We start from the raw sequence: 14445 nt of genomic DNA, 5'->3' as shown, positions 1-14445 counted from the left end.
TCAAAGTGTATATGAGTAAAAAAGGTAATTATGAGGAAAACTACATATTCTTTAATAAAATGAAAACTTAATTTTTTTTTCAGATAAAACTACAGAACAACATATCGTACCAGATGGCAGACATACATCATTTAAAGGGTAAGAAACTTAGTTACATATTAAAGGCAGTTAAAAAAAAAGTTGCCATCAAATTGATCCTAACTCAACGGTGACCCCATGTGTGTCAGAGTAGAGCTGTGCTCCATAGTGTTTTCAGTGGCTGAGTTTTTGGAAGTAGACCACTTTCTTCCAAAGTGTGCCTAGGTGGATTTGAAGCTCCGTCCTTTTGGTTAGGAGCCAAGCTCTTTAACCATTTGTGCCCAGGGACTCAAAAGATAAACAAAGAGTCACTTAATGTCTAAAACCCTCAAGAATTAAGATATAGTAGGTTAGACAGCTGAATGAAATAAGATTTTCACACAAAATTCCTCTGATGACAAAACGTTTATCATTTTGTCTTAAGGTTTAATTTAGAAAATGATTTACTCTTGCTTTGTATATAATAAGTACAAGTTGAAATTCGAGAGCTGCACTTTAATCTTGTGCTGTAGACAGATGCAATGAAATGTTGTTAAAAGAATTCTCAAAGAAAATTGAGCTATGGTTTCAGAAGCCATCAGACTCCTAGGGAAAAGATGAGGGTAACCCCTCTCCTGTGTCCAGTCTGCTAGAATAGTTTGTTCAAGCCTAGGGATGCTTTGGACAGGTCTTATAGCTTAATGCTTTAGATACCCTGGAAACAAAAAAAGGAAGAAACCTTGAGATTGATAGAAAGAAACACACACGTATACATATAATACATACACACACACGTGATATATACATACACACAATACATATATATATACACGCACATATAATATATACGTACACATACATATATATACACACACATATAATGTATACACACACATATATGTATGTATATATATGTGTGTGTGTATATATATATATAAAACACACATGTGCTTATTTTTTAGATTCACTTAGATGAAGTGATAGGAGGTGAACTAAAGCTTTTATGAGAAAAAAGCAGGTCAGGAGAACAAGCTCTGTGCTCTATCTATACCACTTCACACTACTGTTAGCCTTTGGAATTTGGGGACTGAGGAAAACCCCTTTTCTCTCTCATGCCCTTTGGTTAGCCTACTGTGTATTTTTAAACTTTAGCATGTATTGGCTTTAAGTTTATAACTGTGTAATACATGCTGTCTGATTTTGTAAATATCCGTTTATTCCATAACCATTTTGAACCTTTTTAGATCCAAAACAACCAAACCCAGTGCCGTCGAGTTGATTCCGACTCATAGCGACCCTATAGGACAGAGTAGAACTGCCCCATAGAGTTTCCGAGGAGCGCCTGGTGGATTCGAACTGCCTACCCTTTGGTTAGCAGCCATAGCACTGAACCACTACACCACCAGAGTTTCCCCTCTTTAGATAAAATTAGATAACCTATTTTTATCACCCTCTTGAAGAAGCCAACCTGAACTGGGATTGTAATTTAGGAAAGTTTTATCCCTCTCCTAAAAAAACCATTAAAGAAGTATTATTGGTATGTTGTAACTCTAATATAAAATTTATTAATTTTGTACTATCTATGATTTGGAACAGCTTTGATTTCCTATTAGAAATGCTTCCTCAAGGAACCCCAGAAGAGATGGCCCCTGGACTCTCTGTTAGCCGAACACTAAAACCATTCCTGAAGCCAACTCTTCAGACAAAGATTAGACTGGACTATAAGCAAATGATACTGGTGAGGAGTGAGCTTCTTGGCTCAAGTAGACACAGGAGACTCTGGGGGCAGCTCCTGTCTAGAGGCGAGATGAGAAGGCCGAAGGGGACAGGAGCTGGCTTAATGGATACGGAGAATACAGGGTGGAGAGAAGGAGAATGCTGTCTCGTTAGGGGGAGAGCAACTAGGGTCACATAACCATGTGTGTATAAGTTTTTATATGAGCAACTGACGTGAGTTGTAAACTTTCACTTAAAGCACAATAAAAAATAAAAAGAATTGCGTCCTCAGTGGCCACGTTTGCTTTTGTTGTCTTCAGGCCCACTTTCTGCTCTTCTGACTGGTAGCAGGACATTAGAATGACACAGAAGTTGCACATTGTCAGTGCTGCTGCCAGCTTACAATTTTTACAAATGATGCCACTTGCCGTTTGCACAATGACAATGTCTGCTTGTCAAAGTGTATTTTTTATTAAATAGTAATAGATCAGCTGAATAAAAAGACCTGTGACTTCTGCTAAGATTTGTCATAGAAAATGGCAACCTTTGTTATTGAGTAATAATTTTTATTGGACTCCATGTGTTGAAGTAGATCTTGAGATGTCTTGAAACATTGTATGATAGCGCAGCAGAGAAAAAGATTCTGAACTGGTAACTGTACAACTTTTGGGTTTTTAGTGCACTTACTGAAACTTGGTCTCTTAAGATTGAATTTCATTCATGTGACTTTCATGCCTTGGGGAATTATTTCTACTGAAGCAAACCTGTTGACAAGTTGATTATAAAATTCAGATTTGACTATTTTCATTGAAAATAATACCTGATATAATAGAATTAATAGACCCTAAGACCCCTTAAAGTAACCTTATGATGGCTGATATTTTCTTGGGAATAATAGTTGTTTTTTAATTCCTGAGACTGTAAGTTGACATTCTAGTATACACTGATTTATTTTGAATGGCTCACCTTATTTTTATGCCTACTATGGAAAGAAAATTTGAAGTCAAAATTTTCCAGAGATAGACATATGTTTTTGCTTTAAAACCTAGTTCTTTTCTTAACTATATCCCTAATCTTTTAAAGATAAATCGAGAGAGAACGTGATTTAAAATAAAAAGGAAACCAGAGTTTTGTGCCCATAGCTGGTATATCTGAAAAGTATGGCATTTGCTCCCTCCGTGGTTTTCCCCAATGTTCCTTCCCTGGTGCCACGTTCAGAGACTGAGCAGCCTGCCCAGCAAACCCTGAGCCGGATCCCACGCGCACGCGTTGCTCTGTGGGCCCCGCGCCGGAGACCTGGGGAGCCGCACCGGGCTCAGTACCTGCGGGCTCAGACAGGGAACGCGCGGCGACCGTTGAAAGGAAAACCGCGAGACGGGAAAATTTTGCCTTTACTTTTGCCTTCTGGTTTGCTTACTTTTTCTCCGTTTAGGTCTTCGTTTTGACCAATTGATGGCACCAGTTACCTCCTTGCTTTTTAATCCTTTCCCTGCTTTTTAATCTTTCTAAACAGGAAAGACTCTGATATTTTACACGGACTAAAACCTGTTCATAACCCATGGCCGTGGAGTCAATCCTGACTCATAGCGACCCTACAGAACAGTGGAACTGCCCCACAGGGTTTCCAAGGAGCAGCCGGGGGGTTTGAACTGCCAGCCTTTTGGTTAGCACCCAAACACTTAACCACTGAGCTACTCATTCATAGTAATATTTTATTTACTTATTTTTTGTCAATTGTATTTTAAGCCCTTTATCTCCAGTTAGAAATGAAAAAGGGATTTCAAATATTGTCAGTGGGAAGTTTTGTGGGGAGGCAAAGAGGCCATCCCAAATCTTAAATCACACTAAGCCTTAGGGTTATTCTGAAGGTAAACTTAGCTACTTCAGTTATTTTACGGTGTGGGTGAAAAAGAGACCTGAATCCGAAGGGACTGTAATCTTTCTCTTCCCTTTTTTTCCTGAGAAGAATGCCCCCTCAAGATCACCAGTTGGAGTCCATTGATTGGTAAATTGTGGTAACTTTCAGATCTAGAACCTATTCAGGCTAATTCCACCCCTTAGCTACAAGGCTTTTTGTTGTTGCCTCCTGTTGGGACCTCTGTGTCATTATCATCGATAGCTGGGCCAGAGTTCTGCTGTCTCCAGCACTCTGTATCTTAGGGGTTGGCAGCAGGGATCAGGTAGCAAGCTGAATGCGCGGTTCAGGGCCGCCTGGTCTGAGATCCGTTACTTTTATCTGGGGTAGAGGTGAGGGCTGAGAAAACTATGGAGATCAACTATAAAAAAAAAAAAATGTGTATATATATATATATATATATATATACACTAGAGAATTAATAGCATAAGAAGAAAATTTAAAATGTGGCTTGAATATGAAAAGTTAATATTAACTACAAGTGTTTTATGTGAATTCCTTACTTTTTGTACCTGATTATTATACTATATATTGTTAAACTTTTTATTTATATGTATCAGCAAACGTTCATTGTGACTTTTAAATTCAGATTCCTTGTTGTTGCCACAGTTACAACTCCACAATAAAACTTAGAAAGTAGAGAAAAAAGAAAATTCTCAGAATCCCACCACCAAACGTAATCACTGGTAGCACTTTGATACATTTTTATTCTAGTCTGGTTTTTTACACAGGTATAATTATAAATATATGTTTATATCTGCTTTTTAAAAACTTATGTCCCAAGCGTTTCAGAAGTACCTTTAAAGTAATAAGACTAATTCTATACGCTTTCCTTAAGGAGTAGGTGTCTTAGCTGGTGGTGTCTAACATTGGTACATTATGGTTAGATGTTATATTTTAGTCTTAATAGCTGTTGCTTCTGCTATATAGATCACTCTTCCTATTTATAAAAATTAGAACTTCAATCACTACTAGTTTTGTTTAACTGCTAAGGCTGTTAGCTACTTTTTTAGTCACCTGTCCAAGAAGCTGACATTTACTCTTCTCTGCCTGAATTTCTTCTGTCTGTAGGCTCAGTGATGATGGAGCAAAATCTAGAAAATGAGGGGCCAGTGATTATGGATTAAATGTTTACAAAAGGGCACCTGGCTCGGGTTTTAATTTACTCTTCATCCTCGAATTTCATTTTATTAGTTACAACTAAAAGCTTTCAGCCCTGGTCCACAAATTATGAGCCTGGAAAATTGAATTTTGGTATATGTGAACTTCTGTCAGCAGCAGAACTAGAAATGAGATCTAAAGTGATCAGCACCTAAGTTGGAAGTTAAATGTGATTTAAAAGGAAAAAGAAATCTTGAATTTTGTACCCCTAGCCAGCGTATCTAAAAAGTATGGAATTTCCTATTTCTGCAAAGCAGGCAGGTATCAAGAGATAGGTCGTTTTTTTGTACCATCTCCACGACGTGTATGTATGTCTGCGTAATGTGGAAAACTGTGTATTTTTTTTTATATTTCAGATTGATCCGAAAGCCACTGAGGCAATATTGTTTTTAAAATAAATTTTATTGCCCATGAAAGTATTATAAAAGGCAATTAAATGTGATACTAATTACATAATTTAATTTTTTTTTTTTTTAAGAGTATAAGTAAAGGAACTGAGGAAGGTATATAATTTTTCAATACCCATACGTTCTCAATAGGAAGCATTTGAGTGAGTAAACTTTATTCCATTGGTTCTTACCTTGTGTGGCTAGAGCAACTTGCTGAGCTTCGTCAGGAGTTCCTTCGACAGGAAGACCAGCTTCAGGACTACAGGAAGAACAATACATACCTTGTGAAGCGGTTAGAACATGAGAGGTAAGATGCTAGACGCTACAAATATTTGTGAATCTGAAATATTTGTCCAACTTTTGGACTTAATTCATTTCTTCCTTTCTGGATTCTATTTTCTTTTTCTTCTTTTCTTTCACTTTCTTAGGCCTTTTAAATTTCTTTTCTATTGTCTTTAGATGCTTCTTTGAACTTTTTTTTTTAACATCAGAGTGATTTTTAATATCTTTCTTAAAAATTTTACCTGCTTTAAAAAAGATTATGAGAGATGCAGAGAGCTGTTTTCAAATATATAAAAATGTCTTTGATAGTTTGATGTATCATTTAAGAAGATACAGATAACCTGGGTTCAAAGCATATCTACTGTTCTTCCGGCATGTTTCCGTGTAACCCCACCGCTTCACAAGTCCTTTCTGTTGTTTTGATATGTTAAACATCATGAAAATATCTCTTATAAGGCATGTTGGGGCTGCCTGTGTTGTCAGGTTCATTGTGAGACAGAAAATCTTACGTGCTCTGAGTTTTATCAAATTAGATGTGGCAAAGACTAAAAGAAGATTCTGTGGTTGTCTTGGAGGGGCATCTAGGAAATGAAGCCAGCCCTGGAAGATGTCCCGAGAATAGTTGGGGGACTAAGTGCCAGCTGCTTCTGCTCTGCACTTCTGCCCCTGCTGACATCTCTGCCCTCAGCTGGTGATGAGGTTGGGGGACCTCTTAGCCCCTTTTCAGTGATTACTCTTTATAAACCTTTGTTATATCTTTAATCAATTTTATGGTAAAAGGCATATTTTAGATCTGCATATCAAAAATTAGAAACAATCACCATATTTTAAAGTACCTTTTATCCATCTGTGACTAATTTCTTAGACTCTTAGGTTATCAATATGAATCTACACATATATCTGTGTGTGTGTATATGTATTTTAACCTGAGTATTCAGTACATTTCCATGTCTGTAGGAGTAAAGATTTAATGTATTTAGAGGTAATATGTTCTTCTAGAGTATTAATGGACCAAAGTTTGTTTAATCTCTTCCAAATGCTAGACCACTGTCTGAGTTTTCCTGTTCTCACTGTTACAACTATCACAACTATAAAAATATGTATGCAAAAAGGGTTTCCACCCACTTATGTTATTTCATTGGTATACATTCTCCAGTGTAAAATTTCTGAGACAGAATGTTTTATCAGTTTTGTTCTCATAGCATAGATGAAAGAAAGATTGCTTTTCTGAAATGATTTTACTAATTTGTAATATAGATGTTTGCCCATGGCTCTATATTGGTTTTTGTAATTCTAATTTAATTTTACTAGGCTAGGTAGAAGGTATACCATATGTACAGTTGGGAAGATTAATTGGCATTTTTAATGATGAAACTTAACATTTTTCTATGTATTTATTAATCATTTGTTTCTTTTTGCATGAATGGCCTATTTGTCACCATCTTTATCTGTTCTATTCCTTTACATTTTCTCTTGATGATACTTCATTTCTTCCATTCCTGTTGTCATTTTTATGGCTTAGACTTTTATTACTGTATTTAAAGTACTAACTATTGGATGAACCCTCAGCCTCCGCTCCTTGTCAGCTCTCAGTTCTAGCTTTCCTCCTCCATTACTTTATGTTGGTACTCACGGCTTTTTTGCAGTGTTTTTCTCTCTGTGGTTCAAGTTGGCTTTGATACTTTTTTCTTTAAAAATGCAATTTAGAAAACTAATTGTTTTTGTCTTTCTAATTTCTATTTTCTCAATTATTAGCTTCATCAGTATTCTCTATCCCCTATGAAAGGTTTAGATATTTTTAAATTTTTTCACCGTGAGTGGTTTTTATGTCTGTTCTTTGTCCTTCCCTGCCCTCTTTCCTCTGTTAACTGGGTGTTTTATCTTTGTAAATGTATGGCAACTGCTAGACAACTTTGACGTTCCAGTTCAAGACCCTAAGATCTAAGAGAATGACTTTGTAATTTAGTTTTCAGTGTGGACAACATATCAAGGAGTTAAGAGCACAGCATGAAGAAAATATTAAAAAATTAGCAGACCAGTTTTTGCAAGAACGAAAGGTAATTAAAAAAAAAAAACACTTAAATGTGTTTTTGTTATATAATGTACTTTTATCATAAAATATTATATTTTTAAGTGTTATAACCTGCCTCATTCCAACAATGATTTGCAGAGGCTTTATTGCTGAGTAAATGAGACACTTGTAAAAATATAATTTCAACTCTTCAAACTAATTTTGAGCTAAAATATCTGACTTTTTAAAAAATAACCTTTGATGTCAATTTATTTCTCAGATTGTGAAGTGGGTAACTTTAACTGAAAATCAGTTACTTTTTACATATTTGAGAAACAAAAAAATTGAGAAACTTTTTCCTTAATTATCAATCTCTTTATTCAGAGATCCTTTCTTAAAACAAGTGAAATACTAACCAATGTAACCAATTTTGATTTGTAATTTTGGGGGCGGCAGAATGTTAATTTTTCTGTTTAAGTTGATATATATTATGGAAGCCCTGCTAGAAACAGGAGGCATTTATCTGAAGATTACTAGCCATCGAGGACATGATTAATTTTCTTATCCCTTTAATCTCATCTGTCTAGTCATGGTTTACGTTAAGATTTTGGGTTTAAATTAAAGAGAAATTAAATAGTGAAAAATGTTTTGTTCTTTGTTAGCATCTCACTTAAAGGACTTAAAGAGAACCTTAAGGAAACTTGGTTTTCCTTTCTTGGCTATCTCACTGTTTTATAATATGATATTGAAGGCATCGTTTTCTCTGTTTCATTTTTTATATCTACGAGCATAATAGCGACCACCTGTCTACAGTCTGCTTTGAAGAGGATGTGAGGATGGGTTGGGTGGAAGAAGGCAGGCCTGAGTGAGCTCCCATAGTCAGGGCATTGCAGGCAGCCAGAGGTGTTATGAAGACACTGGGAAGATAAAAGCATGTAGTAGAACACAGCAGGAAGGGGAAGAAAGGTTTCCATAGCTGTGGTATCATTGTAAGTCCAGTGCGTAAGTAACAGGGTAAATTTGTTCTTGTCTCTTTTCCCCAAAGATGGCACATGAGAGCTTTCCCTTTTTCCCAGGCAAGGATAGTTGCCTCTCCCTCTGCTCTTCTGTACTAGGCTATTTTTACATTATTAGTCAACATCCTCTCTAATCCTTTCCTACCATTCTCCTGCCCTAAATGGAATAGGCCAGACAGGGATAAAAAAACCCAAACCAAACCCATTCCCATTGAGTCGATTCTGGCTCATAGCAACCCTGTAGGACAGAGTAGAACTGCCGCATAGGGTTCCAAGGAACGGCTGGTGGATTTGAACTGCTGACCTTTTCGTTAGCAGCCGTAGCTCTTAACCATTACACCACCAGGGTTTCCAAGATGGAGGTGCCTAATTCTGCTCCCCCGCTTCACTCCCCATTCTTCAGCTGCTATGACAAGCCAATTCTGTGAAATCCAAATTCTTTTTCCATAGGAACAAACTCAATGTTAGCAATATGAAACAAGCATAAGTTGTGTTCAGGTTTCTTTTTTTTTTTTTTTTAACCAAGCACCTGCCCATTTTGGAAATTACTCTAGAGAAGAGGTTGGTAAACTATAGCCTATAGGCCACATCCAGCTTGCTACTTGATTTTGTACTGTCCACGAATTAAGAATAGTTTTTACATTTTTAAATAGTTCAAAAAATAAAAATAATAATGATATTTTGTGATGTGAAAATTATAAGAAATTCACATTTAACGCCCGTAAATAAAATGTTATTGGGACACAACCATGCTCATTTGTTTACTGCTTTCATGCTACAAAGACAGAGAAACTGTCATAGACCAGAGGAGACTAAGGAGACCTGAGGACTTAAACATAGTTAGTGTCCTATATTGACCTTGGGACAGAAAAGAAGGCTTAGTGGAAACACTGGTGAAATCTAAATGAAGTCTAAAATTTAGATAATAAAAATGTACTCATGTTGCTTTTTTAGTTTTGACAAATGTACCGTGATAATAGAGCCCTGGTGGTGCAGTGGTTAAGAGCTTAGCTGCTAACCAGAAGGTCAGCAGTTTGAATCCGTGGTAATACAAGATATTAACTTTAGGGAATACTGGGTGAGGTGAACAAGTGAACTCTCTGTATTATCTTTTCAACTTTTCTGTAAATCTAAAATTATTTTAGAGTAAAAGTTTTTATTTAAAAAAAATTAGATGTTCCTCTCACCAAATCACCAATATTATGTATAGAAAACCACCTTATTTTATTAAAAATATTTAATATTGTCCATTCACATAAAGGTACTGTCATTAATAATGCATCAGAGGGACAACATCTTTATGAACTATTTTAGTTGGAAAAATATTTTTAAACAGTAGTTTATTGGCTTTTAATTTTTGTTTAATATTACTTGTTGTATCCACATCTCTAAAATAGTGGAATACTATAGAAATGTTGCTGTGTGCCATCAAGTTGATTCCAACTCATAGCAACCCTATAAGACAGGGTAGAACTGCCCCTTAGGGTTTCCTAGGCTGTAATCCTTATGGGAGCAGATCGCCAGGTCTTTTCCCCTGAGGAGCCACCGGTGGATTCAAACTACCAACCTTTCCATTAGCAGCCGAGCGCTTAACCATTGTGCCACCAGGGCTCCTCTACTATAGAAATACCCTTATGATATTGTATTACATTGAAAATACATAGAGATACTAAATGGCTGCTCAGGTGTGCCTCATAGATTTTCTCATCCTCAGCATGTACAAAAATTTAAGTTTATCATTTCGCTCAACAGTGATTACATTCTCAAAAATTGGTTCTAGCCTACGAAGCTCACTGAAAATGTACAGTGAGGCAGTATAACATGGTGATTCAAAGTGTGAGATCTGGAGTCAGAAAGACCATGGTTTGAATCTCTTTTCTACAGTTCTCTAAATTTGTTCCCTTGGACGAGTTATTTAACTTTTTTAAGCCTCAGTTTTACTTTGTTTTGTTTTTGCCCAAACTATTAATTTATCTCTGCTGTAGGGTACATATGAAAGCAGTTTTAAACTATGAAGCGTGGTACAAGTGATTGTTGCTGATTTTCTGTCAGATACACTGGGAAACCTACCCCTGATTGTCAAAGCTCCCCTTCTTCTCCCTTATTGTGACAAATTCTTGAGATTTGGTGCTTGTTTTTCTAGATTTCCTGTAGATTTTTTAGTACTATTGTTTTTGTAAAATTACTGATAATCACATTGCATAATGCTTTAGAATTTACAAAGCGTTTATATAGGCATTAAATATTAACTAGAGAGACCTATGTAGCAGCCCAAGTGTGTGTTCTTGACTCTTTGCCTTTCCACTTTTCCATTGAAGTGACTCAACCAATATGAGAAACCACCTCACCTGTTGATCAGGCCATTGGTTGCTGAGTCAGGCCTAACCATATACTTGAAGATTCAAGTGTCCAAGGAAATGAAATGGTTAGGAGCAAGTTGGAGGGAGCACTGACCTGTGTATTGCCCTGCCATTACTTGGTATGCTTGGGTAGCCAGTGCACCTGGAAAGAAGTTTGTCTGTTTTTCACCTTTATTGTCTCCTCTTGAGGAAAAGCGTAACAATCCCGATAGCCATCTGTCACACTGGAGGGGGCACCCATGTGCCTGCCTCCTATCTGCCATCCTGCTTGATTCCAACAAAGGCCTACAGAGAACCCACCCTGTCCACACAGCACACGGGATGATGTCCAACTGTAGGCCTTCACAGTAACCCATGGTACTGAGCAGGCTGTCCTTAAAAATCACTCCATCAGCAGAGCCAAAAAGAATTAGTTCTGCCTAGTATTTTAGACCATTTTCTGTAACTGGGGGCTTTAAAAAGTTTTAGTTATTTTTTGACTTCAGTATAAGGCATAAAAACTTAATGGAAAATAGTATTATATCCCATACTTCCAAGCGTTCAGAACTTGGACCCATGGTACATGCTTTAAAAGATGAACTGTTTCAGAACATTTAATAGTTGTGTCAATGGTTTACCATTTTGAACTGAAAAATCTTTACTAGTAATAACCAAATCTTTATTTAACAGCAGGAGGCCCACAAGAGTCAGTCAAATGATGGGAATGAATTGGGCGTCAATGATCATGAAGTACCTAAAAATATTCCAAAAGTAGCTGAGAATGCTGCAAATAAGAATGAAGAGCCTTCAAGCAATCATAGTCCACATGGGAAAGGTATTATTTTTATTTTGTTTTGTTAATACGATGTTGACTTTTTCCTCACCATTTTGAAGTGAGCATTTTCAGTCATAAAATTGGTTTGGTTTTAGTTCAGTTTGATGTTAGCCTGTATTGTTTCAAATTTGAATCCTTTGATAGAAAAAAAAAAGAGTAAGTTGTTTTAGTTACACCTATGTCCAAAGCAAAGTGCCGCGAAGGCGTTCAGTTAGTGTAGCCTGTTGCTTTAGGAATTGATTGCTCCATTCCTTGAACACATTTCTAACTTGTGGAAGGGGAAATATAGAATTATATATTTTTGTTGTTGGCACAGAGCAAATCAAGCGAGGAGGTGATGCAGGGATGCCTGGAATAGAGGAGAATGACCTTGGGAAAGTCGAAGATCTTCCCTCTTGTAAGTAAAAATCATTAGAAAATTCAACCAAAGGGATCATATTATTTTTCATGAGACTTTGATTCTCTTTTGGAGTAAAAGTTGGCAAAAGTCACAGGTATCTGGATAACTGATATTTTTAATTAATTAGCCATTAACTGACAGGGCTTTTTTGATATAGTGTTTATGAAATCTTTTGCCAAAATGTTTAAACATACTTTTTTTTGCCTTGATAGAGTCCACCATATTTAACTTTTTCTTGATGACAGCACTATTGTTTATGACAGTTGTACTATGTTAGAGTCATTTATGCATACTGAAAGTATACATGGTTCATTTCTTAAATACTTAATTTTGGCAGATTGTTGTGGTATTGGTGTCCTTTAATATGGTATAGTAATACCCTTACAGGAACTATTTAGGTTTTTAGCACTTAGCTTGTCCTTTCAGTGAATTACCCCACACTTTTAAATAGTTTAATCACTTCTTTTTTCTTCTTCTTTAATACCACTTCTGTTCAGTGTATATCTCTTTCTTCAATAATGAGTCAGCTTTTTATCCCTTTTCACATCGAGTCTATCACCGCTGTCCTCTTATTCCATTTGGTGTCTCGTCTTCATATCTCTTCTTTGTTTTTCTTGCCATTTATTTGTGTCTTGATTTTTATAGGCCCCCTCCCCTGCACCCTGCCACACCCCACCCCAAATTTTTATGGCAGAAAAATCAGAAGTAACAGTACATCTTTGCCTCCTCTGACTGTTTCATTCTTTCTCAATCTCAGTGATTGCTTTTGTGTTTATAGGTAGTGTACATGGCTGAAATTGCTGAGTCAGAGGTCCAAATAAATGAAGTATTTTTTCATGTGTATAGCTTGGTTCTCTTTTCACATTTTTTCATGTCTGTATTCTTGTGGGTTTCCCATTCATAGTTTATTCCCCTAAACTAAAGATAAGGACAAGAGCAATAACATAAATTTAAAACTATGACGTAAGTAAGGCAATGAAGTAATCCAGTGATTCCTGGACCAACAGTGTCAACATTACCTGGGAACTTGTTAGAAACGCAAATTCTCAGATCCCACTCCAGACCCACTGAATCAGAAATTTTAGGAATGGGGCCAGCAATCTATTTTTAAACAACCGCTTCAGGTAATTTTGATCTACACTAAAGTTCAAGAACTACTGGCTTAGACGTTAATTAAAGAAATGTTGAGGGCAGTGACTATGTTGTCTTCTTTTGAATTTTTGCAGCACTTATTCTAGTCCTTGACTCACTGAGTTTGAAGCTAATTAATCTCTTTTACATTGCCTTTATTTTACATTTTAAGCTACCTATTCAAAAAATCCACCATGCGTCTGTCAGTTTGTCGTACTGTGGGGGCTTGCGTGTTGCTGTGATAACTGGAAGCTATGCTTCCAGTATTTCAAATACCAGCAGGATCATCCTTGGTGGACAGGCTTCAGTGGAGCTTCCAGAGTAAGACACACTAGGAAGAAGGACCTGACAGTCTACTCCTGAAAAAATTGACCAGTGAAAACTTTATAAATAGCAGTGGAACATTGTCTGATATAGTGCCACAAGATGAGCCCCTCAGTTGGAAGACACTCAAAATATGACCGGGGAAGAGCAGCCTCCTCAAAGTAGAGTTGACCTTAATGACATTGATGCAATAAAGCTTTTGGGACCTTCATTTGCTGATATGGCACAATTCAAAATGAGAAAAAACAGCTGCAAACATCCAGTAATAATCAGAGCATAAAATGTACAAAGTATGAATTGAGGAAAATTGGAAGTCGTCAAAAATGAAATGGAACGCATAAAGATCAGTATCTTAGGCATTAATGAGCTAAAATAGACTGGTATTGTTTGGCCATTTTGAATCAGACAATCACATGGTCTACTATTCCGGAATGACAAATTGAAGAAGAATGGCGTTGTGCTTGTTGTCAAAAAGAACATTTCAAGACCTATCCTGAAGTACAGTGCTGTCAGTGATAGGATAATATCCATACACCTATAGGGAAGACCAGTTAATATGACTATTATTCAAATTTATGCACGAACCACTAAGGCCAAAGATGAGGAAACTGAAGATTTTTTACCAAGTTATACAGTCTAAAATTGATCAAACGAGCGATCAAGATGCACTGATAATTACTGGTGAATGGAATGCTAAAGTTAGAAACAAAGAACGCTTGATAGTTGGAAAATATGGCCTTGGTGATAGAAATGATGCCGGAGATTGCATGGTAGAATTTTGCAAGACAAATGACTTCTTCATTGCGAATACCTTTTTTCACCAACATAAATGGTGACTATACATGTGGACCTCACCAGATGGAATATAT

At 36.6% G+C, this 14445-nt stretch overlaps 1 protein-coding gene across 4 annotated transcripts in view; it reads left to right on the top strand.

Annotated features, from left to right (window-relative positions):
- Positions 1-14445, top strand: part of GOLM2 (golgi membrane protein 2) — a 103722-nt gene that overhangs the window by 19783 nt on the left and 69494 nt on the right. For 2 of the 4 annotated variants that reach the window (XM_049897824.1, XM_049897827.1), the window contains exons 2-6: positions 84-138; positions 5443-5545; positions 7487-7577; positions 11580-11721; positions 12038-12118. In XM_049897824.1, coding sequence (XP_049753781.1) covers positions 84-138; positions 5443-5545; positions 7487-7577; positions 11580-11721; positions 12038-12118 — 472 coding nt within the window. Of the gene's footprint in view, positions 1-83; positions 139-5442; positions 5546-7486; positions 7578-11576; positions 11722-12037; positions 12119-14445 lie in introns of all 4 variants that reach the window. The other 2 variants (XM_049897826.1, XM_049897823.1) reach the window with 1 other exon arrangement.

Source organism: Elephas maximus, chromosome 10 (genome assembly GCF_024166365.1).
Source record: "Elephas maximus indicus isolate mEleMax1 chromosome 10, mEleMax1 primary haplotype, whole genome shotgun sequence".
NCBI lineage: Eukaryota > Metazoa > Chordata > Mammalia > Proboscidea > Elephantidae > Elephas > Elephas maximus.
This window is presented reverse-complemented; position numbering and strand designations above follow the sequence as displayed.